Source organism: Coregonus lavaretus (genome assembly GCF_964263955.1).
Source record: "Coregonus lavaretus genome assembly, chromosome: 16".
Classification (NCBI taxonomy): Eukaryota; Metazoa; Chordata; class Actinopteri; order Salmoniformes; family Salmonidae; genus Coregonus; species Coregonus lavaretus.
This window is the reverse complement of record NC_140003.1, coordinates 15,131,524-15,156,870: the sequence shown is the minus strand read 5'-3', so window position 1 is coordinate 15,156,870 and position 25,347 is coordinate 15,131,524. Positions and strand designations below refer to the sequence as shown.

At 41.2% G+C, this 25,347-nt stretch overlaps 2 protein-coding genes across 3 annotated transcripts in view; both read right to left on the bottom strand.

Annotated features, from left to right (window-relative positions):
* The window catches only part of myo3b (myosin IIIB), a 113,458-nt gene extending 100,126 nt beyond the window's left edge, over positions 1 to 13,332 (bottom strand). Inside the window, exons 1-4 of the mRNA XM_084180130.1 lie at positions 13,298 to 13,332; positions 12,955 to 12,997; positions 6,711 to 6,779; positions 213 to 396 (exon numbers count right to left, since the gene is read on the bottom strand). Of these exons, the coding sequence (XP_084036256.1) occupies positions 213 to 396; positions 6,711 to 6,779; positions 12,955 to 12,997; positions 13,298 to 13,304 (303 nt within the window). The 5' untranslated portion in view covers positions 13,305 to 13,332. The remainder of the gene's footprint in view (positions 1 to 212; positions 397 to 6,710; positions 6,780 to 12,954; positions 12,998 to 13,297) is intronic.
* Positions 13,333 to 15,016: 1,684 nt separating this feature from the next.
* The window catches only part of ubr3 (ubiquitin protein ligase E3 component n-recognin 3), a 45,840-nt gene continuing 35,509 nt past the window's right edge, over positions 15,017 to 25,347 (bottom strand). For both annotated transcript variants that reach the window (XM_084180006.1, XM_084180007.1), the window contains exons 33-39: positions 21,007 to 21,131; positions 19,875 to 19,982; positions 19,480 to 19,605; positions 19,202 to 19,381; positions 18,110 to 18,319; positions 17,758 to 17,897; positions 15,017 to 17,445 (exon numbers count right to left, since the gene is read on the bottom strand). In XM_084180006.1, coding sequence (XP_084036132.1) covers positions 17,328 to 17,445; positions 17,758 to 17,897; positions 18,110 to 18,319; positions 19,202 to 19,381; positions 19,480 to 19,605; positions 19,875 to 19,982; positions 21,007 to 21,131 — 1,007 coding nt within the window. In that variant the 3' untranslated portion in view covers positions 15,017 to 17,327. The remainder of the gene's footprint in view (positions 17,446 to 17,757; positions 17,898 to 18,109; positions 18,320 to 19,201; positions 19,382 to 19,479; positions 19,606 to 19,874; positions 19,983 to 21,006; positions 21,132 to 25,347) is intronic.

The following is a 25,347-nucleotide window of genomic DNA, read 5'->3' as shown; positions in this document are numbered from 1 at the left end:
TGTTTGTATGCCTAGTAAACTGAGACAAGCCAAACAATAGTAAAGAAAAACAGAGATGATTTCCTTTATTAATTTGTTTGGTTTAGCGTTGTCACAGGTCAGGGTTGACATTTCTAGGAGGGAGAGCACCTAAACTTGCTAGATCCATAGCAATTATGCTCCATGCACAAGATGGCATATGAATTGATTGTTGCTCTTTTGCAATTACTTACATTGATTGGGTCCAGGACTTTGACTGCTGCTTGACTCCCATCCTTCCTGTTGTTCACTCTGTAGACTTTTCCATAGGTTCCTTTACCAATGGTCTCTGCAATATCCCAGTCACTCGATGGATCCGCCAGGCTCTCCAGACCAATCATACTGGCCTTGTAAGGGTATAGTCCATACAGCGATCTCCTACATTGAATAATAGAGATCCAAGAGAAATGCTTCATTCATGTAAACACATTGGAACTAAATATATATCCCTGCCAACACTTTCTCCTCTCTAGGGGAAGCTTTGCTAATCAAGGAAAGATGGCAGGCAACGTGTCACCATAGCTTTAAGTTTAGCTTCAAAACATCACGCATATGGCTTTAACCACACTGATCTGCATGTCATGCTCCACCAAAACACACTTTCTCACTAGCAATATATCAACAGTAAAGATCCTAACAGCTTGCTATGTTATACAGTAAATTACTTCACCACTGATTGAGCTCAATGACACATCTATTTGGCCATGGGAGGCACTTAACAGATTTAAAACTGTCGAAGAGAAAGCAAAATTCAAACCATACGACGGTACTTACATCGGGACTGTTATTTTCTGCTGACTCATTAAGCCTTGGGCAGTGCACACAACCGACTAAGGTGTTTCATAGTAAAACAAGACCTACACAGATGAAGCTTGCTTATCCCCGAGAGGACATGTAACAAGTAGCATTGCACTGGGACACTGAATTAGTGCGCACCACAGGGACCCTGTCTATGTCCAGGAACACTCCACTAAGAACACTTAAATCTCTTCAGAATCAATTGGATTGGCCTGAGATTAACTTGACTGGTGTATTTGTCTACCACAGAACCAACCCCGCCCCCAGGCTCCACACATATCAAACTGAAAGAGGTTTCTAAAACAATTAAATATAATTTTCAATCTGACTTTGGTGTCTTTATCCCTGAAAGGTCAAGTTTCAGTCATACTAAGTAACTGCATAATGAGGGGCGGTTTCCTGGACACAGATTAAGCCTAATCCTTAACTGTGTCCGGGAAACCGCCCCATAGTGTCATAAATTAAGGATAGAGTGCATTCGGAAAGTATTCAGACCCCTTCACAATACCCCATAATGACAAAGCGAAAACAGGTTTTAAGACATTTTTTCAAATGTATTACAAATGAATAACAGAAATACCTTATTTACATAAATATTTGGACCCTTTGCTATGAGACTCGAAATTGAGCTCAGGTGCATCCTGTTTCCATTGATCATCCTTGAGATGTTTCTACAACTTGATTGGAGTCCGCCTGTGGTACATTTTATTGATTGGACATGATTTGGAAGGCACACTTCTGTCTATATAAGGTCTCACAGTTGACAGTGCATGTCAGAGCAAAAACCAAGCCAAGAGGTCGAAATAATTGTCCGTAGAGCTCCGAGACAGGATTGTGTCGAGGCACAGATCTGGGGAAGGGTACCAAAAAATTTCTGCAGCATTGAAGGTCCCCAAGAACACAGTGGCCATCATTCTTAAATTGAATAAGTTTGGAACCACCAGACACTTCCTAGAGCTGGCTGCCCGGCCAAACTGAGCAATTGGGGGAGAAGGGCCTTGGTCAGGGAGGTGACCAAGAACCTGATGGTCACTCTGACAGAGTTCCTCTGTGGAGATGGGCGAACCTTCCAGAAGGACAATCATCTCTACAGCACTCCACCAATCAGGCCTTTATGGTAGAGTGGCCAGACGGAAGCCACTCTTCAGTAAAAGGCACATGACAGCCCGCTTGGAGTTTGCCAAAAGGCACCTAAAGGACTCTCAGACCATGAGAAACAAGATTCTCTGGTCTGATGAAACCAAGATTGAACTCTTTGGCCTGAATGCCAAAAGTCACGTCTGGAGGAAACCAGGCACCGCTCATCACCTGGCCAAAACCATCCCTACGATGAAGCATGGTGGTGGCAGCATCATGCTGTGGGGATGTTCTTCAGCGGCAGGGACTGGGAGACGAGTCAGGATCGAAGGAAAGATTAACGGAGAAAAGTACAGAGAGATCCTTGATGAAGAGAACCTGCTCCAGAGAGCTCAGGACCTCAGACTGGGTTCCCTTCCAACAGGACAAAGACCCTAAGCACACAGCCAAGACAACGCAGGAGTGGCTTCGGGACAGGTCTCTGAATGTCCTTGAGTGGCCCAGCCAGAGCCCGGACTTGAACCCGATCGAACATCTCTGGAGAGACCTGAACATAGCTGTGCGGCGACGCTCCCCATCTAACCTGATAAAGCTTGAGAGGATCTGCAGATACTTATGTAATTGTGATATTTCAGTTGCTGTTTCTTTTGCAAAAATGTATACAAACCTGTTTTTGCTTTGTCATTATGGGGTATTGTGTGTAGATTGATGAGGGAAAAAACAATTTAATCAATTTAAGAATAAGGCTGTAACGTAACAAAATAAGGAAAAAGTGAAGAGGTCTGAATACTTTCCGAATGCACTGTAAGTCACTATTTTCAAAGCCGAGAGGTTAGGCCTGTAATACATCATTCTGAGGTGTATACAGTGAGGACATAACCAACATGACAGGTATGATGGGTCAATGGTGCAAAGCATGAGGTGCCAAAACATACACCTGAGTGAGTAGTAGTACGATGTGATGGATCAGGAAAACATATTAACATATGTATGTATTCCATATTCCCTGAATGATTGATATTCTCAGTGAGAGGGGTTCAATTCTCCCATCGCTTCAGTTTGTCACATAAGTGCAATGTATCACAGAGGTTGACTGACCCTGAGGGAGATGGGGGAGCATTTATTTTGAGTACCGGTTGACGTGAAAAACATAAACGATATTTGGACCACCAGGGCTCTCTGTCACTGCACCAGCGTGGATAGATTTATGAATTGGCGTAGGAGCAGGGTGAGTGATGGCTTGACACTAGATGGATATAACAGTAATTTGAGGAGATTTATAAACACACAGAGCAAAGTGCTGACTGAAGTCCTTCAATGTGTCCTTCCTCAAAGAAACCAAACATAGCGTGGACAAGCGGGAGAGAATAGCCTTCTTTGAAAGTCTGCATTTGTAACATTAGGCAAACCGCCCAATCATTTTCCTCCCTGTCCGACTTCTGTAAAAACCAACGTTATCATCATTGTTCACCCGGAAATCAATCTGCCTGCTCAGTCCCATTAAAATACAGTAAATCACACATGTCTTTTGCATCAACAAGGTCAAAAAGCTATTTTTGAGCCATTGATTACTCTCAACGAATGGAAACATTTTTGTTTCTAAGCATCTTTGAGTCTCAGTGCATTGAATACATTGTTGTTCCCTTGTTGCCCAGGCATCTATGCCAGGCTTTGTAACAACAGTAGGCTCATATTGCTAGAGAGCAGCTGTGTGGCCTAAGTGGCTGGCAGCATCAGACACCCACTCTAGTATATCAACTTTCTCCTGGTACTTCAAAACTAAGCTCAAGCCTCCGATCTGCATTAGTAACATATTGCCAGTCCAGCTGGTGTTGTTCTCATGAAAATACTACATTGGTGGCTAAAATATATATTTTTGAAAATAAGTTGTTAAAAGGAAAACAGTATGAAGTTAGATCAGTCTTTAGATATAACTTCAGATCACTAAAGACACACATATCAATGAAATGAAATTCAATGTTACACATCATTTACACCTCTCTAATGTCTCCTTTTGAATTTCAATCATCACACTGGCAATAAGCACTGGTAACATAACAACAATGCTAAGACAAACACTAAAGAGAACATGTCAATATAACATCATCCATCATTAATCAGAAATCCCATATCTCCTTTATCCTCAAACATTACATAACATACAGTATGGTATAACACTCTGAATCTCAAACTGAACTCTCCAAAATATTATCAAATATCTGAAAAAAAAGCCTAAATAGCCTATCCTAAAATAAAAATTCATGCATACCTTGTTTGTGACAGTTGATTCCCTATCACGTTCTGCTAAAAGTGTGTCTCTGTGTCTACCCTAGCAACATGTCCCTGACCAAATCATGCTAATCAGCCATGATCAATAATTCATCCAGTAGTAATCAGCAATGTGATCTAGTTTTAAATATTCAGGTGCCAGATGTATCCAGTCATAAATGAGGTAGATATGAAGCCTCTCAGGTTGCACACAGGTAACCAGGAAGTTCTGGATAGTTACAAGGTCACGTGACCCACACGTCTCCAATCAGTAAATAAACCCTACCTCACTGACACTCTTGATAAAATACTTGACTTTGGATTCAGACAACTCTTGATCTTCATTGAAATTCTAAATGTCTAAAATACTATTTTATTTTTCTATTTAACCTTTATTTAACCAGGTAAGCCAGTTGAGAACAAGTTCTCATTTACAACTGCGACCTGGCCAAGATAAAGCAAAGCAGTGCGATAAAAACAACAACAACATAGAGTTACATATGGAATAAACAAAAACAAAACGTACAGTCAATAACACAATAGAAAATCTATATACAGTGTGTGCAAATGTAGTAAGTTATGGAGGTAAGGCAATAAATAAGCCATAGTGCAAAATAATTACAATTTAGTATTAACACTGGAGTGATAGATGTGCAGAAGATGATGTGCAAATAGAGATACTGGGGTGCAAATGAGCAAAATAAATAACAATGTAAATAACAATATGGGGATGAGGTAGTTGGGTGGGCTAATTACAGATGGGCTGTGTACAGGTGCAGTGATCAGTAAGCTGCTCTGACAACTGATGCTTAAAGTTAGTGAGGGAGATAAGTGTCTCCAGCTTCAGAAATTTTTGCAGTTTGTTCCTATATTTAATGTGCAATTGTGTAATGTCTTGGTGGTACTTAAATTGCACAAGCTACATTGCAGTGTGTTGCAATGCAATGTACTCATTTGCTGAATGGTTAGCAGCAAACACAATACTTATTTCACATGAGCAACGAACACCAGCAGTCATGTTGCTATGAGTACAAAGCCCATGGGGAACACAGAGATAAAAGACGATCACACAGACTGAACACTAAAGATAACCGCTGCCTCGCTTCCACAACAGCTTCCATTTCATACAGATAACTGTCAGTATATCATGAATAGATCAGATTTTAAATTGAACTGACGTTGTTGAATCTACCCCATGCAAACAATTCATACATCAACACAAAATGTAACCTGTTTTCATATAAGCCCAAATTCGAGAGATTGACATATTCCCTACACCTGAGACTATTGTGTATTAACAGCAAAATACTGTGTATCTTATCACCACAGCAATGAGAGAGAAACCATTCCTACAACCATTCTCCCAAATGGATGCGAGATAAACCAATGTCTGGGAGACAATGAAAGAGCGCTCTTGCAGAACAGGACACCAGAGCTGCCTGATGGCAAGGCTCTGGTTACTCATTGTCTACGACACTGTGTCAACAACATGTGGGGAAAAAAGAGATGTCGTAAAGAATGCAATGCTCTTAATACATGCAAACAATGCAGTTGGATACCCCAGCCAACATAATCATGTTTATAAAACATGTATTATAAATGTATTACATTGTTATGTGCACTCAGCATCATTGAAGGATAAAGCCAAAAGCATTTGCCAGGAGTTTACAACAATGCACTCAATATTGGAGCCAGTAGATGTGACAATACAACATTCAATGTATTTCCCCAGCTACTGATACGGTATAGGTATATTTTGCATGGTTCACCAAATCGCTATGATTCTTCATAGGCACAACCAAACAGGTGGTGTGTATGTGTGTGTGGACATGGTGGCAGTTACAGGTCATGTGACCAGTTACTGTAATACAGATGACCTTCCACTCTGGACTGCAACCAGAGCGCAGTGTAAGAGGATAATCTAACTCACACACTCTCTCTCCCTATCCCACCCTCACACTCTCTCTCCCTATCCCACCCTCACACTCTCTCTCCCTATCCCACCCTCACACTCTCTCTCCCTAACCCACCCTCACACTCCCTATCCCACCCTCACACTCTCTCTCCCAACCTGACTGGTAATTTTGGTCTGTAGCAAAAATACTCAGTTCTTCCCAACTTTAATCCCTGTTAAGGGGATATGAAGGGGCTTTACAGTACTGTAAACCTCCATCAATGTGTCAAACTTGAATCGTCATGTCCTTGCAATAACCCTGTCTGACGAGTGACCACAGTCATGGAGAGATTACAGTGGTGGAGATGAAATGTGTTGCATCCCTTTATTCAAACCTCATTGTATACAGGTAAGGCTACTTCTGGCATAGGCACACTACGTACTGATGTAACACTAATATCATACTACAGGATACTGTATGATAGCCTGGTCCATGACTATCCTGACCGCTGCACTCTCGTTTCGTGTAGCGAAACAGAATGTAAACTTGCGAGACTTCAGGATGGTTGTACAGTAGGAGGCTAAGGCTAACTGTATGATATGTAGTGGCGAAAGCCAACGTGTGAAGAACTGAGTATCTGATCTGGTCTCTCACCATATCCTGCCGTGTAGGTGGAAAAACTCTTTTGCCTTGAGGTGATTTTCGTCAGTGTTTCCATGTCTCCTGAGCATTGAGTAAAAACAACACACCCTATCGTCAATACTGTACATGGATGCCATGTGTGCTGTATTTGATCATTTAGGTTTATATGCAACATGAGTTTGTAAAAGGCAGTAGCAGAGTCTATACAGGAGGCCTGTGTGAATGCAAGTGGCTTGGTGTTGGGTGATGAGGTCCATTCATGTTTGGCCATGAGTTTAATCTAGTACAGTGGGGAAAAAAAGTATTTAGTCAGCGACCAATTGTGCAAATTCTCCCACTTAAAAAGATGAGAGAGGCCTGTAAGTTTCATCATAGGTACACGTCAACTATGACAGACAAATTGAGAGAAAAAAATCCAGAAAATCACATTGTAGGATTTTTTATGAATTTATTTGCAAATGATGGTGGAAAATAAGTATTTGGTCACCTGTTTATTAATGTATTAATGGCACCTGTTTGAACTTGTTATCAGTATAAAAGACACCTGTCCACAACCTCAAACAGTCACACTCCAAACTCCACTATGGCCAAGACCAAAGAGCTGTCAAAGGACACCAGAAACAAAATTGTAGACCTGCACCAGGCTGGGAAGACTGAATCTGCAATAGGTAAGCAGCTTGGTTTGAAGAAATCAACTGTGGGAGCAATTATTAGGAAATGGAAGACATACAAGACCACTGATAATCTCCCTCGATCTGGGGCTCCACGCAAGATCTCACCCCGTGGGGTCAAAATGATCACAAGAACGGTGAGCAAAAATCCCAGAACCACACGGGGGGACCTAGTGAATGACCTGCAGAGAGCTGGGACCAAAGTAACAAAGCCTACCATCAGTAACACACTACGCCACCAGGGACTCAAATCCTGCATTGACAGACGTGTCCCCCTGCTTAAGCCAGTACATGTCCAGGCCCGTCTGAAGTTTGCTAGAGTGCATTTGGATGATCCAGAAGAGGATTGGGAGAATGTCATATGGTCAGATGAAACCAAAATAGAACTTTTTGGTAAAAACTCAACTCGTTGTGTTTGGAGGACAAAGAATGCTGAGTTGCATCCAAAGAACACCATACCTACTGTGAAGCATGGGGGTGGAAACATCATGCTTTGGGGCTGTTTTCTGCAAAGGGACCAGGACGACTGAGCCGTGTAAAGGAAAGAATGAATGGGGCCATGTATCGTGAGATTTTGAGTGAATTTGGGGCTGTTTTCTGCAAAGGGACCAGGACGACTGATCCGTGTAAAGGAAAGAATGAATGGGGCCATGTATCGTGAGATTTTGAGTGAAAACCTCCTTCCATCAGCAAGGGCATTGAAGATGAAACGTGGATGGGTCTTTCAGCATGACAATGATCCCAAACACACCGCCCGGGCAACGAAGGAGTGGCTTCGTAAGAAGCATTTCAAGGTCCTGGAGTGGCCTAGCCAGTCTCCAGATCTCAACCCCATAGAAAATCTTTGGAGGGAGTTGAAAGTCCGTGTTGCCCAGCGACAGCCCCAAAACATCACTGCTCTAGAGGAGATCTGCATGGAGGAATGGGCTAAAATACCAGCAACAGTGTGTGAAAACCTTGTGAAGACTTACAGAAAACGTTTGACCTGTGTCATTGCCAACAAAGGGTATATAACAAAGTATTGAGAAACTTTTGTTATTGACCAAATACTTATTTTCCACCATAATTTGCAAATAAATTCATAAAAAATCCTACAATGTGATTTTCTGGATTTTGTCTGTCATAGTTGACGTGTACCTATGATGAAAATTACAGGCCTCTCTCATCTTTTTAAGTGGGAGAACTTGCACAATTGGTGGCTGACTAAATACTTTTTTTCCCCACTGTATTTTCTTAAAGGTCCAATGCAGCTGTTTTTAATCTCAATATCAAATCATTTCTGGGTAACAATAAAGTACCTTACTGTGAATATAATTGTAAACACTTGTTTTAAAAAATCACAACAATAGCTTCTTAGCAAAGAGCAATTTCTCAAGCAAGAATTGTGCTAGGACTGGCTGGGAGTGGTCTGAGTGGGGAGGGGAAAACCGAAATGTAGATGTTATTGGCAGAGAGGTTTGGAACTCTCTTTCTTATTGGTCTTTTAACTAATTTACCGCCTGGTGATGTCACCAGACAGGCCAAAACTCCATCCCACCTAAACAGGCTGAAGTTTCAGGCGCTCTTTTCGAACAGCTCTTACACTAAAAGGGCATTATCATTTTCACAGTATTATTACAACCTCATAGTGTGGAAATATACACTGAGTGTACAAAACCTTAGGAAGACCTTCCTACTATTGAGTTACACCACCTTATGCCCTCCGAACAGCCTCAATTCGTCAGGGCATGGACTCTACAAGGTGTCGAAAGCATTCCCCAGAGATGCTGGCCCATGTTGACACCAATGCTTCCCACAGTTGTGTCAAGTTGGTTGGATGCCCTTTGGATGGTGCACCATTGATGATACACGTGGGAAACGGTTGAGCGTGAAAAACACAGCAGCGTCGCAGTTCTTGACACAAACCGGTGCGCCTGGCACGTACTACCATAGCTCGTTCAAAAGCACTTAAACATTTTGTCTTGCTCATTCACCCTCTGAATGGCACACATACACAATCAATGTCTTAATTGTCTAAGGCTTAAAAATCCTTCTTTAACCTGTCTCCTCCCCTTCATCTACGCTGGTTGAAGTGGATTTAACAGGTGACATCAATAAGGGATCATAGATTTCACCTGGATTCACCTGATCAGTCTATGTAATGCAAATAGCAGGTGTTCCTAATGTTTTTAACACTCAGTGTATATAAAACACAGGAAAAACACGTTTTTGACTGCACTGGGCCTTTAAAGCCTCCATGTAAGCTTTATGTCAGCCTACAGTAGCTTAACTTATTATTTGCAAGGTACTGTAGGCACGTTTGTTATTGGTACTGCTGCTTAAGGAAAAAAATAACAACTTGATTTCCTTTCAGACTATTTACATTTAATTTTCAAATATTGCAGTCATGTACACTAACGGTCAAAAGTTTTAGAATACCTACTCATTCAAGGGTTTTTCTTTATTTTTACTATTTTCTACACTGTAGAATAATAGTGAAGACATCAAAACTACGAAATAACACATATGGAACCATGTAGTAACCAAAAAAGTGTTAAACAAATACAAATATATTTTATATTTGAGATACTTCAAATAGCCACCCTTTGCCTTGATGACAGCTTCACACACTCTTGGCATTCTCTCAAACAGCTTCATTAGGTAGTCACCTGGAATGCATTTCAATTAACAGGTGTGCCTTCTTAAAAGTTAATTTGTGGAATTTATTTCCTTTGTAATGCGTTTGAGCCAATCAGTTGTGTTGTGACAAGGTAGGGGGTTATACAGAAGATAGCCCTCTTTGGTAAAAGACCAAGTCGATATTATGGCAAGAACAGCTCAAATAAGCAAAGAGAAACGACAGTCCATCATTACTTTAAGACATGAAGGTCAGTTAATATGGAACATTTCAAGAACTTTTAACATTTCTTCAAGTGCAGTCGCAAAAACCATCAAGCGCTATGATGAAACTGGCTCTCATGAGGACCGCCACAGGAATGGAAGACCCAGAGTTACCTCTGCTGCAGACGATAAGTTCATTAGAGTTACCAGCCTCAGAAATTACAGCCCAAATAAATGCTTCAGAGTTCTAGTCACAGACACATCTCAACATCAACTGTTCAGAGGGGACTGTGTGAATCAGGCCTTAATGGTCGAATTGCTGCAAAGAAACCACTACTAAAGGACACCAATAAGAAGAAGAGACTTGCTTGGGCCAAGAAACACGAGCAATGGACATTAGACCAGTGTAAATTTGTCCTTTGGTCTGGAGTCCAAATTGGAGATTTTTGGTTCCGTGTCTTTGTGAGATGCGGTGTGGGTGAACGGATGATCTCAGCATGTGTATTTCCCACCGTAAAACACGGAGGAGGAGGTGTTATGGTGTGGGGGTGCTTTGCTGGTGACACTGTCTGTGATTTATTTAGAAGGCACACTTAACCAGCATGGCTACCACAGCATTCCGCAGCGATACGCCATCCCGTCTGGTTTGGGCTTAGTGGGACTGTTTTTCAACAGGACCTTGAGCCAACACACCTCCATGCTGTGTAAGGGCTATTTTACCAAGAAGGAGAGTGATGGAGTGCTGCATCAGATGACCTGGCCTCCACAATCCCCCAACCTCAACCAAATTGAGATGGTTTGGGATGAGTCGGACCGCAGAGTGAAGGAAAAGCAGTGCTCAGCTTATGTGGGAACTCCTTCAAGACTGTTGGAAAAGCGTTCCAGGTGACGCTGGTTGAGAGAATGCCAAGAGTGTGCAAAGCTGTCATCAAGGCAAAGGGTGGCTATTTGAAGAATCTCAAATATATTCTGATTTGTTTAACACTTTTTTGGTTACTACAGTTGAAGTCGGAAGTTTACATACACCTTAGCCAAATACATTTAAACTCAGTTTTTCACAATTCCTGACATTCAATCCTAGTATAAATTCCCTGTCTTAGGTCAGTTAGGATCACCACTTTATTTTAAGAATGTGAAATGTCAGAATAGTAGTAGAGAGAATGATTTATTTAAGCTTTTATTTATTTCATCACATTCCCAGTGGGTCAAAAGTTTACATACACTCAATTAGTATTTGGTAGCATTGCCTTTAAATTGTTTAACTTGGGTCAAATGTTTCGTGTAGCCTTCCAAAAGCTTCTCACAATAAGTTGGGTGAATTTTGGCCCATTCCTCCTGACAGAGCTGGTGTAACTGATTCAGGTTTGTAGGCTTCCTTGCTCGCACACGCTTTTTCAGTTCTGCCCACATATTTTCTATAGGATTGAGGTCAGGGCTTTGTGATGGCCACTCCAATACCTTGACTTTGTTGTCCTTAAGCCATTTTGCCACAACTTTGGAAGTATGCTTGGTCCATTTTGAAGACCCATTTGCGACCAAGCTTTAACTTCCTGACTGATGTCTTGAGATGTTGCTTCAATATATCCACATAATTTTCCTTCCTCATGATGCCATCTATTTTGTGAAGTGCACCAGTCCCTTCTGCAGCAAAGCACCCCCGTGCTTCACGATTGGGATGGTGTTCTTCTGCTTGCAAGCCGACCCCTTTTTCCTCCAAACAAAACGATGGTCATTATGGCCAAACAGTTCTATTTTAGTTTCATCAGACCATAGGTCATTTCTCCAAAAAGTACGATCTTTATCCCCATGTGCAGTTGGAAACCGTAGTCTGGCTTTTTTATGCCGGTTTTGGAGCAGTGGCTTCTTCCTTGCTGAGCCACCTTTCAGGTTATGTCGATATAGGACTCGTTTTACTGTGGATATATATACACTTTTGTACCCGTTTCCTCCAGCATCTTCACAAGGTCCTTTGCTGTTGTTCTGGGATTGATTTGCACTTTTTGCACCAAAGTACATTCATCTCTAGGAGACAGAACGCGTCTTCTTCCTGAGCGGTATGACGGCTGCGTGGTCCCATGGTGTTTATACTTGCGTACTATTGTTTGAACAGATGAACGTGGTACCTTCAGGCATTTGGAAATTGCTCCCAAGGATGAACCAGACTTGTGGAGGTCTACAATTGTTTTTCTGAGGTCTTGGCTGATTTCTTTTGATTTTCCCATGATGTCAAGCAAAGAGGCACTGAGTTTGAAGGTAGGCCTTGAAATACATCCACAGGTATACCTCCAATTGACTCAAATGATGTCAATTAGCCTATCAGAAGCTTCTAAAGCCATGACATCATTTTCTGGAATTTTCCAAGCTGTTTAAAGGCACAGTCAACTTAATGTATGTAAACTTCTGACCCACTGGAATTGTGATACAGTGAATTATAAGTGAAATAATCTTTCTGTAAACAATTGTTGGAAAAATTACTTGTGTCATGCACAAAGTAGATGTCCTAACCGACTTGCCAAAACGATAGTTTGTTAACAAGAAATTTGTGTGGTTGAAAAACCAGTTTTAATGACTCCAACCTAAGTGTATGTAAACTTCCGACTTCAACTGTACATGATTCCATGTGTTATTTCATAGTTTTGATGTCTTCACTATTATTCTACAATGTTGAAAACAGTAAAAAAGTAATGAAAACCCTTGAATGAGTAGGTGTTCTAAAACTTTTGACCGGTAGTGTATTTTGAATATATTTTTTATTAAAGCCTTACCCTGTGTTTGCTGCGTCTGTATTTCCATTTGTGAACCCGAAACCTGAAAATGATTTAAATGATAGAAAAGACTCTTAAACAAATGAGAACTTATAAAACATCTTGACGAAGGCATATTAAACAACTAACACATTTTCCTTTCAATTTGATAATTTGCGACACATGACAATGCCAGGTCACAGGCATCTCAACACTTTGTGATGACTCATGTCTGCATCCCCATCTCCGGAATGCGGAGACAATGAACGACATTCCGACGTTTGTAACCACACTAACTATGAAAAGTTTTTAGCATAATGTAGACATGCCATCATCCAATTAATACACTATCTCTGTACCTTACCTTCCATAGCGACATATCCGAACTGATTTTCTCGGTTTTCTCACTAGCCACAGTCACCCGTCAAGGGTTTAATTATTAACAGGAACTTGATAAGCAATTGAGAGGAAATAACATACCCTAACCTACTTGCTCTGCAGGCTACTGCTCCACTCTGTATATTTCTTACTTAGGCTAATGTAATATAGAACATATAAAATGTTTTACAAATTATAACAATTGTTAAAATAAGATCTTACCAAAGCACGGAACCAACAAGTTCCTCAAATGTGAATTATAAGTGACGGGTATTTCAGTGCTCTTGTGACCAGCGAGTGCGGGAACAGCTCCATTTTAGAAAAAGGCCTTGGCTTAGCTAACTATTTCATAAATGTTGAAACTCTTAGGATTCCCTGCTGGCATCACCTGCATGTCTGACAAATTCCACTAATGAGAGACGATGCCATGACATAGAGGCTTTGTACAGTATTGGTCATTACGCTGAGGCCTTTTGTCTTTGACACTTCAACCCAATTTTCCTCCAGTGCACAAATCTGTTGCTGTCATTCATAGTTGGCATGTGATGCCCTCATTGGCTTGCAATGATGCATTGTGAAAAGCCCTCTGCCTAGTTGTTTTCTCGTTTAAACAGTGAATGTATCTCTTTAATTCTCACAGATGTGTGGTTTTATATAAAACCAAATTGCACAGCATCCTTTATTTCTAACTACAAATACATGTTTTCCACAGGCCATGGAGACTGAAAGTATAGGCTACATTTTAAATAGTCCTTTCTGTCAAATGCAAAATCTGTAAAACATATTTTTTATAGATTTCAGATTGTACATTTGGCTCATATATTCAGTCGAAGCAGCCAATGAGTAAATCCTCCATAGTGCTCCCAGTCCCAGAACAATTATCTGTTCTATCTGCACATTTCAGCAACAATGCCCTGAGACAAAAGTCAAGTAGATCAATCTGAATCAATTACGTAATGTGTTTTTGGATTACTGTATGTTTTGGGGTTTCTCGTGATGTAATAGGCCTATGTGATAATGTACATGGAAACATTGTAAGCACATCATTCTTTCCCATTATGGACAGTTCAGTTTCTTCTCCCAGCCTGACTGCATGATTGACTGTAAGAGCAGGATCTACATGTTAGTGCTAAGAGGCAATGTGTAACTTTTTGGGAAACCCGACCAAATTCACATAGAATTGGTAGTTCTAGATCTGTCATACTCATTGAAAGCAAGTCTAAGAAGCTGTAGATCTGTTCTATGTGCACCATTTTCTATGCTTACCGTTCTTACATTTCGTTTTTTGCTTACTTTCGGTTTTGTAAACCAGCGTCAAACAGCTGAAAATACAATATTTTTGGTTATGGAAAATATATTTCACAGCTGTTTTGATGGTACAGTGATTCTCTACACTATACTTGTTTGTTTTGTCTCAAACTCAAATTAGGCGAACTATTTGAATTTTAGCAAACAGGAAATGTCAGAGCGATTTCTGCATAGTGCGTCTTTAAGGCTTACCATGGATCTAAACGTGAATTTTGACTTGAGGTCCTGAGAAATCATAGTTAATGGCCTGAGTAGACAAAGGAAGCACAAGGGGCTTTGCTACCGGCCAATTACGTTAATCAACTGAATGGAACAAGGACACAAACCTGAGAATAAAAATAAAATAGGATATATTTGTTCCATATGGAAATCTGCATGGACAATGAAGATAAACGAGTCAGTGTTTATATTTTATTAACATATGTTACATTTTGCAATAAATGTCCAAGTCACACTTTCTGATCCAACTCAGAAAGTCTGAATCAGCACCTACAGTAATGTACTGTATTCTTTCTTATTTTCATTCATACAGGAGAACACAAAGAGCTTTCAATTAGAATGTACACCCATCACTCATTGGATATTCTGTTGCGGTCATGTAGGCTACAAAGTAGGGACTGGAGAAAAAGAGGGAAGGGAAGGGAATCTCAGAGTAAACAGATAAGCAGCATGCGTGGTTTGAAAATAATATTCCCTAAAAGATTCCTCCTTCTAGCACGATGTGGACCAGCAATTCACAAAATCTTTTCACCAGAATAAATCACCCAGGGATTTCAATGTGTTGTTTTTCACTAAAAGGTAACATTAATCTTGCAGGCACAACTGGATAATTAGGCCATCTACTCATCCAGTTGGTGACATGGTAATTGAAACTAAGCATTTAAGACCCCAAACTCAAAAAGTGTGACCGAAACAATGCCATGCACACATTGTGTATTATGGGTATTGAAGTCTGATGTCAAACATTGGAATGCATCCATGACCAAAGATATTGATTTAAACTTGGAGAAATGTAGGCATAGGGAAATAGTCTTCCTTATAAATATACTGTAATTATAACTTTTGACAACCAAAAGCATACAAATAAACATAGGTTATTTGAAGGTATAGAAAATGATATAATTGGACCACAAGTGTGGATTACATGAATGACAAATTTGTTATAAGGTTAACGGTATTACACTTCGCAAAACCAACTAAATTACATCTTATGGAGTTTCACAATGATCGCTTTTGGTCTCTTCAAAATGTTATCTTCAACAATTTCCCAATTACTTGTTTTTACCTATGGTTATTTAAAGATGGGATCTTGCATTATGAGCCCGTATACATTTCCCATAAAATGTACTATAACTTTACAGAGAAACTTAAAAGGAAATGGGAAAATCATGAGGCCAAAACATTATTTCCGAAGTACTAACAAAAAATGATTCAACTCTACTCTAAAACTGCAAAATTCTTCACCAGCACAAAGGATTAAACGATTCCCATTCCCTTACAGAATGCCATATCAGTACAATAACTTCTATGCATTTTGAGTCACCAAATTAAAATATTTCAATTTAACTATAGCAAAATCCCATTGCACTTGACATTCTGAGCAATAGAGATCTTGGGAAAAGCATGCCAATTACATTGGACAGATATACTCCACAAGTCTTTTCTGTGTACTCTACTGTGGTCAGACTGGTGAGTGGGCATTGAGTTTCCTCAGGGACCCCGGGCCGGAGGCATAGTGAAAGGCAGGACTGCAAAGCCCAATAGAGATGATGACCGTGTGTCTCCCTCAACCTTGCAGTAAGCTGGAATCAACAACCTGTTGCCAGCCATCTACCATAAACATAAAGCCTTCATTTCTTAGAAAAATAAAACAAAAATAATCTTTACAAAGGTAAAATTACTTATTTGAACAATGAGCAGCAACATTTATTTAAAATATTAAAAATGTTGTATTTTAAACTACAGCAAAAAAAGTAATCATACCTGAGGATGAACTGCAACTAGACCCTAAAAGAAAAGAGCCTTTACTTAACTGCAATAAACTCTTTGTTGATGAGTGGACTTGTCACCTACCAGAATGTCCCAAACACACAATTTGCAATAACATCGCTATACTTATCAAGAGCTTTAAACTCATGCCAGCAGTATGAAGTCTAAAAATGAGGGATATGTATCAACTTGTACATGGTGACAAAGATGATAATCATTAACCTTACCAGGGGCAAATTTGTCATTCTATATCTTCCAAATATCCAGTAGTTGGAACTCATACTGTAAGCCAATCAGAGTGTACAAATATTCACCAGAATCTGAGTATTTTTTGCTGAAAAACCAATATTTCTGGCTTCAAAACCGCTTCCAAACCAATGTGTTACTGGGCAAAATTGTGCTTTCAAACCAATGTGTTACTGGGCAAAATTGTGCTTTCAAACCAATGTGTTACTGAGAAAAATTGTGCTTTCACTTTAAGCTTATCAAATTTGGTTTCCTTGTTGAAATCCACACAGTAAATAACTTAAATAAAACACACACACTGTTAGTCTTTAGGGCATGATTGTACACCAAACTCCACATAAACCAAGGCTGTGGCAGTAACACCCTCACTGCATATTTGTTAATACCACATGATAAGATTCCTATATGTTTAATAGAGGCAGACACATAAACCAAATAGATTATTTTCCACCAGGGTGTGGGTTCAGGTGACCTTATAGCCCGTTGTAGTGAGGTCCCCAGCGCTTGTTGATGTGATCGAAGGTGTGCCAAACCCACTGTTGCTCCAGCACTCTATACCTCTCCACACATAGAAACAGGGGCTTGCCACGACTGCAAAAAAAAAAAAGTGATTTAAAATGAAGTCTTTATTTTCTTACAATTTTCAGCATAGTCCCCACCACATCAACCATTCTAGTGAGAATCTGACAAGAAGATTGTGTGAGATATGAAACTGAAGTGTTACGCAATGGTCCCCTGTAGCTCAGTTGGTAGAGCATGGCGCTTGCAACGCCAGGGTTGTGGGTTTGTTTCCCACAGGGGGCCAGTATGAAAATGTATGCACTCACTAACTGTAAGTCGCTCTGGATAAGAGCGTCTGCTAAATGACTAAAATGTAAAAATGTCTACGGAGTGTATTCGTACCGTAGATCGCGGTCCTCCTCTCCATGGGCATCCAGGTAAACAGAGCCCCACAGGCAAAAGCGATGCCCTCGGATGATTATGATGACAGAGGCGTTGATTAATAGGAAGATGCCCGTTGCTGCGCCACAGTGTTGAGAGTGCTAAAGACAGACACAAACAACATCTTCACCGAATCACAGTCATCTGCACACAGCAGCACCAGCCAAGCAAGCAATAATATTCATCAATGACCTAAAAATTATGCACTTCGGCCACCCAATGAGTAAGACAGATTTTTAAAGACTGTTTAAAATCATGCTGTTTCTTCAGATATAGTCTGTAATATGGCCTTCGAAAAAGCAGGGCCACTCACCAAAACACATTCACAGATCCCCTGCTGCTTGCAGCACAGCCCTTTGAGGCAGACGAAGGCACCACAGACAAGGCAGAGCGCTGGGTCCTTTGGCACCTTTTTGCAGGCAGTGCAGGCCTTCTTGTGGTAGTACTGGAAGATTATGTTGTAGTTGTCAGGTAAGTGGAGGAGGTGGGGGGACGCCCACTGTGGATCCTGGACAAGCAAGGTCTGGATGGAGAAAAAAATAAACCATGTCAGTCACAACATTCAAATTATGAATGCCAACATTGTGACCTAGGCAATCCATTGTAATAACTTGGATGCCATAGGAGCTGGGGCTCTCGTTCGCTCACTATTGTGCCTTGTCCATGGTAGGCCTACACTTCAGCTGCCCATCACTCAAGAAGAAAGCCAATCCCTCAAGAGCTGACTCTGAAGTCCCTTTCATTTAACCATGTGCTCTTCTGCTCTCTCTAACCTGTCAATAGTATTTTAAATCAGCAGACTCATCAGGTCGCCTCAGCAGCCTTTAGACATTGAAGAAAATATGACATAGCAATTTTATCCTGCTCCTTTAAGCATCACCCCAAGAAACACTTAGGTTACTGTACATTAATTTCAGTTGGGGCATTTTGTCTCTCCACTTGTTTCAATAGGGATTTAGGAAATAAGTACGTTTTAAGCCTTCCACTGAATAACTTGTCAAGAGTTCCTATATGCCACATTTTCTGTATGCCCTTCAGCTCCAGGGTGTGACAAATAATAATGTCCACAGTTGAAAGGTATGTGGAAACAATCCAGAATGGCAGTGTGAAGCGATGTGGGGTTTCATCTTGTGATGTAAGGCAGCAAAGGTCAATGCTGAATGACAAAGGCAGGGTGTGAAAAACATTACTCTCGCAGGGGCTATATTCAGCACTGAATATAGAGGGGCTATATGCAGCACTGGCTAAAATAAAGGGCCTGAAATGCCATGGCTAACACATGGTGTCAATACTATTTTCTTTTTTAAAACACTATAGTGAAAAACAATGACACCACCATTGGTGCTTTGGAGACGTTATAATGGAGCACACCGATTGGTGGTTAAGTGCTCAGCCTCAAACCTACTATTGCTTTCTCTGCCTGAGTGTCAGAGAGCCCCGTGACCTCAGAGCACCATTGAGTCATCAGGTCGAAAGCGTTGACCGTCCAGTCAAGACATGAGGCACTGTAGATGGGGTTGGATGGTTGAGGGGTCGGGGCCAGGAGCCCTAGACAGCCGGCGAGGCCTGAGAACTCCTCTTCATCCTGAAATAGAACATATGATGAGTTAAAGCCATGGGGTTGGCGCAGCTAGGGTGCAGGCAGGCAGACAAAGAGGTGTGGAACAGTAACAGTAACCGTACCGGGCAGCCTGACAGGTTGTCCCCATAGAGGTGGTGCTGCAGGAGACAGGAGAGGCGGAGGTAGGGCAGGCAGAACCGCTGGAGGCTGTACTCTATGGACTGTGGGGACCACACACAGGAGCTCTGCTGGGGAAGGAAGCACAGGAGTAATGCCTCATCAATAACCTCTCAACAGCTGGCTGATAATGGGGTGATATACATCTCCTTCAGAGAGTACAGATATCAAAGCATTGTTGTTCTGGGTAATGGCCAATTCATCATGTAAGAGAAAAGAGGAGAAAACCAGGGGGGTATTACCAAGAGAAATGGGGCTAGCCAAGCACAGAGTTTGGCAGCTTTGTTTTGAAACATGAAACGGTATATTATATTTTTCCCACAAACTCTATATGGCTTACCATAGACGTCTCTTCAGCGTTCACATCATACACAGTCTTCACCTTGGACAGCTCACTGATGACATGGCTGAGAAGAGCGTCAAAGGACTTCTCGGCATTGAAAGCATTCTGTGGGAGAAAAGTCAAAAAGTAGTGGAGAGGTGACAGAGTACACAGTACTATAGAATAACACCACTTTGAAACAATTCAGCTTGTTCCCTGGAAAAGCTTCATATGATATTCAAGCAGTCAACAACTGAAGTATTTGAGATGTGCTGCAGTGTCCATCTTTCCCCCTCCCTCTAAATGTGCAGCACTGTATAATATAATAACGTATGCAGAATAAGTAGAGGATACATTTTCAGGCAATAAAATATTTGACCGTTGATAAGCGCCAAGACATTACTGAATGTGTTTTCTGATAAAATTCAACTGGTTTGACTAATATTTTATATGGCGTAAAGCTGCTAGCATTTATCAAGTTGACGATGGGAGAATATAAAATAGCAGCAAGTCTTATCTAGCCTGGCGTTCTCCGTCCTAGATTTATAGCTGGAGGAATTTGGAGTCTTTGGATTTCCTTCCTCTGGCCTCGGGATCTCGGTTGAGACTTTGGCATCTTTTTATCAACTGCAATTTAAATACATGGCATCCCTCCCAATATGGCCTGTGTTAACAATGAGGATTTCCGAGCAGTCTTAAATGACAGCTCGTGAGCGAGTAAGTGCTGCATTGTTCGTGACGGAGTGGGGGAAGATATTCAGCCGCGCCACAATAAATAGAAAACACCCTAAAGGGTGGGCATTTTGCGGTTTGTCCATTTACATTCCAACCAACCACTCGCTTATACAGATTTAATAGACTGAAGATGAAAAGCCAATTAATGCCAGCCCTTTCCGGTAATCACTCTCCTTGATATTGATGATCGACATATCTACAGTCCAAACTGCTTAAATTAACTCGGCCAGAGAAAAATATTTATTTGCATTCACACATTCATTTTCCACGGCTGTAAACAGGTCCTGGGAATAACAAATAGAAAGTGCAGAGCCACCGCGTGCACTGGCTTCTCAATCAAGGGACGTTTCCTAAGGTAACTTGGTAGAGTACAAGGCAGCAGTACAGTGAGAAGGGTGGGTGATATCACCATTACCTTGTTGAGAGCTCCAGACGTGCTCCAGGCCCGCCTCTCCTCGGGGCTGAACTTGGCTGAGAGAGCAGCCAGAGCCTGGGTGTACTGCAGGTTGTACAGCATCCTCACCAGACAGATGAAGTGTTCTGCAGGGACAGAGAGAGAGGAGACACACCCACGTTAGGTGCCCTGGTATTGGAGGAGCAAACAAATAGTGTTGGGCTACTCACACTACAGTGAGGGGAAAAAGTATTTGATCCCCTGCTGATTTTGTATGTTCGCCCACTGACAAAGAAATGAGCAGTCTATAATTTTAATGGTAGGTTTATTTGAACAGTGAGAGACAGAATAACAGCAAAAAATCTAGAAAAACGCATGTCAAAAATGTTATAAATTGATTTGCATTTTAAATGAGGGAAATAAGTATTTAACCCCCTCTCAATCAGAAAGATTTCTGGCTCCCAGGTGTCTTTTATACAGGTAACGAGCTGAGATTAGGAGCACACTCTTAAAGGGAGTGCTCCTAATCTCAGCTTGTTACCTGTATAAAAGACACCTGTCCAGAGAAGCAATCAAACAATCAGATTCCAAACTCTCCACCATGGCCAAGACCAAAGAGCTCTCCAAGGATGTCAGGGGACAAGATTGTAGATCTACAAAAGGCTGGAATGGGCTACAAGACCATCGCCAAGCAGCTTGGTGAGAAGGTGACAACAGTTGGTGTGATTATTCGCAAATGGAAGAAACACAAAATAACTGTCAATCTCCCTCGGCCTGGGGCTCCATGCAAGATCTCACCTCGTGGAGTTGCAATGATCATGAGAACGGTGAGGAATCAGACCAGAAATACACGGTAGGATCTTGTCAATGATCTCAAGGCAGCTGGGACCATAGTCACCAAGAAAACAATTGGTTACACACCACGCCGTGAAGGACTGAAATCCTGCAGCGCCCGCAAGGTCCCCCTGCTCAAAAAAGCACATATACAGGCCCGTCTGAAGTTTGCCAATGAACATCTGAATGATTCAGAGGAGAACTGGGTGAAAGTGTTGTGGTCAGATGAGACCAAAATCGAGCTCTTTGGCATCAACTCAACTCACCGTGTTTGGAGGAGGAGGAATGCTGCCTATGACCCCAAGAACACCATCCCCACCGTCAAACATGGAGGTGGAAACATTATGCTTTGGGGGTGTTTTTCTGCTAAGGGGACAGGACAACTTCACCGCATCAAAGGGACGATGGACGGGGCCATGTACCGTCAAATCTTGGGTGAGAACCTCCTTCCCTCAGCCAGGGCATTGAAAATGGGTCGTGGATGGGTATTCCAGCATGACAATGACCCAAAACACACGGCCAAGGCAACAAAGGAGTGGCTCAAGAAGAAGCACGTTAAAGTCCTGGAGTGGCCTAGCCAGTCTCCAGACTTTAATCCCATATAAAATCTGTGGAGGGAGCTGAAGGTTCGAGTTGCCAAACGTCAGCCTCGAAACCTTAATGACTTGGAGAAGATCTGCAAAGAGGAGTGGAACAAAATCCCTCCTGAGATGTGTGCAAACCTGGTGGCCAACTACAAGAAACGTCTGACCTCTGTGATTGCCAACAAGGGTTTTGCCACCAAGTACTAAGTCATGTTATGCAGAGGGGTCAAATACTTATTTCCCTCATTAAAATGCAAATCAATTTATAACATTTTTGACATGCGTTTTTCTGGATTTTTTTGTTGTTATTCTGTCTCTCACTGTTCAAATATACCTACCATTAAAATTATAGACTGATCATGTCTTTGTCAGTGGGCAAACTTACAAAATAAGCAGGGGATCAAATACTTTTTTCCCCTCACTGTAGATAGTCTTGGTCAGACTGTTTCATTTTGAGAATAATAACAGATTCATAATTAAGTTGTTGCCATTCTCATTGGAAGAAACACTGTCATGGATGAAAATCTGCTTAACATAAAAACAGGAATATGATTGCAACAAAGTTATTCATTTTGGGAGAATATGCAAATACTGCCCTTCATTTGCATTTTTCTTTAGTAATAATTATGTGCATGAATAGAGCATCCTAGCAATCAGCCAAAATAGGAAATCACAAGAGCCAAGATGTGTTCTCTACATAGACCAATTACTAAGTGGAACTGTACATTAATACTTGATACAAACACAGTACATCATCTCTTCCCAATGACTACTTAGAACACCTTGTTAAATAGAAAGCAGTTTCATTTATGTTTAACAGTAAAAGGAGTGCCTTAAGGGAGGCCTAGAATGATCTGTAAGAGCTGGACAATGCGGTTGCCTTCAAAGAAGATTAAACCTTTTTATTGGGCTAGAACACAAGTCAATAGGTTGGGTTTGGTCTCCAGAGGAATGCTCCTGTGTTTATAAAGGCTCATCAAATACACTTGTAATTAAGCAGGGGGAACCGGGCCCGCCAGGTGGGAGATGTGATTTGAACCGACAGAAACACAATTAGCTCCATTATTTCCCCTCCTCAGGAGAGTGGTGGTGGTGACAGGTCCACTGTACTGGCCATTGTGTTGCTTGTCGGCACATTAACAACACACAACACCTTTACTGCTATGAAGGACACACAGGCTGTTAAGAACCCCCCGCCCCACCTCTCCCTCCTATCCACTCTAAATGAGACAAAAACCCAGACATGTCCTGACCTCCATCTCCATGCCACGGTAAAAAAAAAAAAAAAGACTTCATTCACGCCCATCTCGCATAGTGATGTTTTAAAAATCAATTCTCCATGTCATAAGGAGGGCCTTAATGATGCTTATTTGGCTTAATCAATGTGGAATTGAAAAAGATACAAAGTCCATCTCAAAGTACATAAGACATTGAGTGCCGTTTTCCCCGGCAGACTCTGAAGCGCAATGTAAGGAGGTGTTATTCAGTCAATAGGGAGAAGAGCTCTTACAGCTGAGAAATGGCATTCCCTTGAGAAAACAAAACCTGTCACAGCTATATCCCCTCACCAATAACCAATACCACCTCAGGCTCTTTAAAAACACTCACCATGTACAATTGTATTGTACTGTATATTGGTTTAACCTCTTAGGGATTGGACCCTTTTTCAATTTTCGCATAAAATGACATTCACAAATCTAACTATCTGTAGCTCAGGACTTGAAGTAAGAATACGTAAAAATGTATGCACACATGACTAAGCCGCTTTGGATAAAAGCATCTGCTAAATGGCATATTATTATTATTATAATACGCATATTCTTGATACCATTTGAAGGGAAAAAGTTTGTGGAAATGTGAAATGAATGTAGGAGAATATAACAAATTAGATCTGGTAAAAGATAATACAAACAAAAAAACATGCGTTTTCTATTTATATTTTTGGTCCATCATCTTCGAAATGCAAGAGAAAGGCCTCAATAGAATATTGCAGTTTAGGCGCAATTTAGATTTGCGCAGTGTGCAGTGTGTGTGCAAAGTTTCAGATTGATCCAGTGAAGCATTGCAATACTGAACTATTTTGTATCAAGTCTGCCCAAATGTGCCAAATTGGTCAATTGATGCATTTTCAAGTACATAACTATAGAGAACATACACAAATTATATGGTAATACAAAATGTAAGTTTATACACTCCCAGGAATGTCATACATGATGGATCATTAGCTTATACACTAACTTTCACACATCTAGATGGCCGGGCGGGGTGGGTGTGGAGCCAGAGATAGCAGGGGTTCAAACTGTAGAACAGAGTTCTTACATTTGAATATAAAAATGGATTTTATCAAACGAAACTATACTACATTTTATCTCTGGGACCCTTAGGATGACAAATCAGAGCAAGATTACTGAATGTAATTACATTATTTACCTTCAGAGATGAATGTATCAAACCAGTTGCCTTGATAAGTGTTTTGTTGTTGTGCACTCTCCTCAACAATAGCATGGTATTTTTTCACTGTAATAGCTACTGTACAGTGCAGTTAGCTTAACAATAATTTAAGCTTTCTGCCCATATAAAGACATGTCTATGTCCTGGAAAGTTTGCTGTTACTTACAACAGTCATGCTAATCACATTAACGCACGTTAGCTCAACAGTCCCGTATACGGGACACCGATCCCGTAGAGGTTAACAGAGTTGAGTATAGCCTATATTTCAAAGTATTCTACATGTCTCCCCTGTTCTGATGCTAGGATAGATATTTAGGCCTCATACTGCCTCAGTGTCCATGTGTTCAGTCAGCACAGCTTTGTATGGCATGGCACCCATTAAGAAGGCCTATGATTGCTGCAATTTGGCCTCCAATGTGGTGGCCCTCCCCTCGGGCACGGGGCTGAGCCTGGAGGAGATCAAACATGAAGCACTCAGCTGGAGATGAAGGGC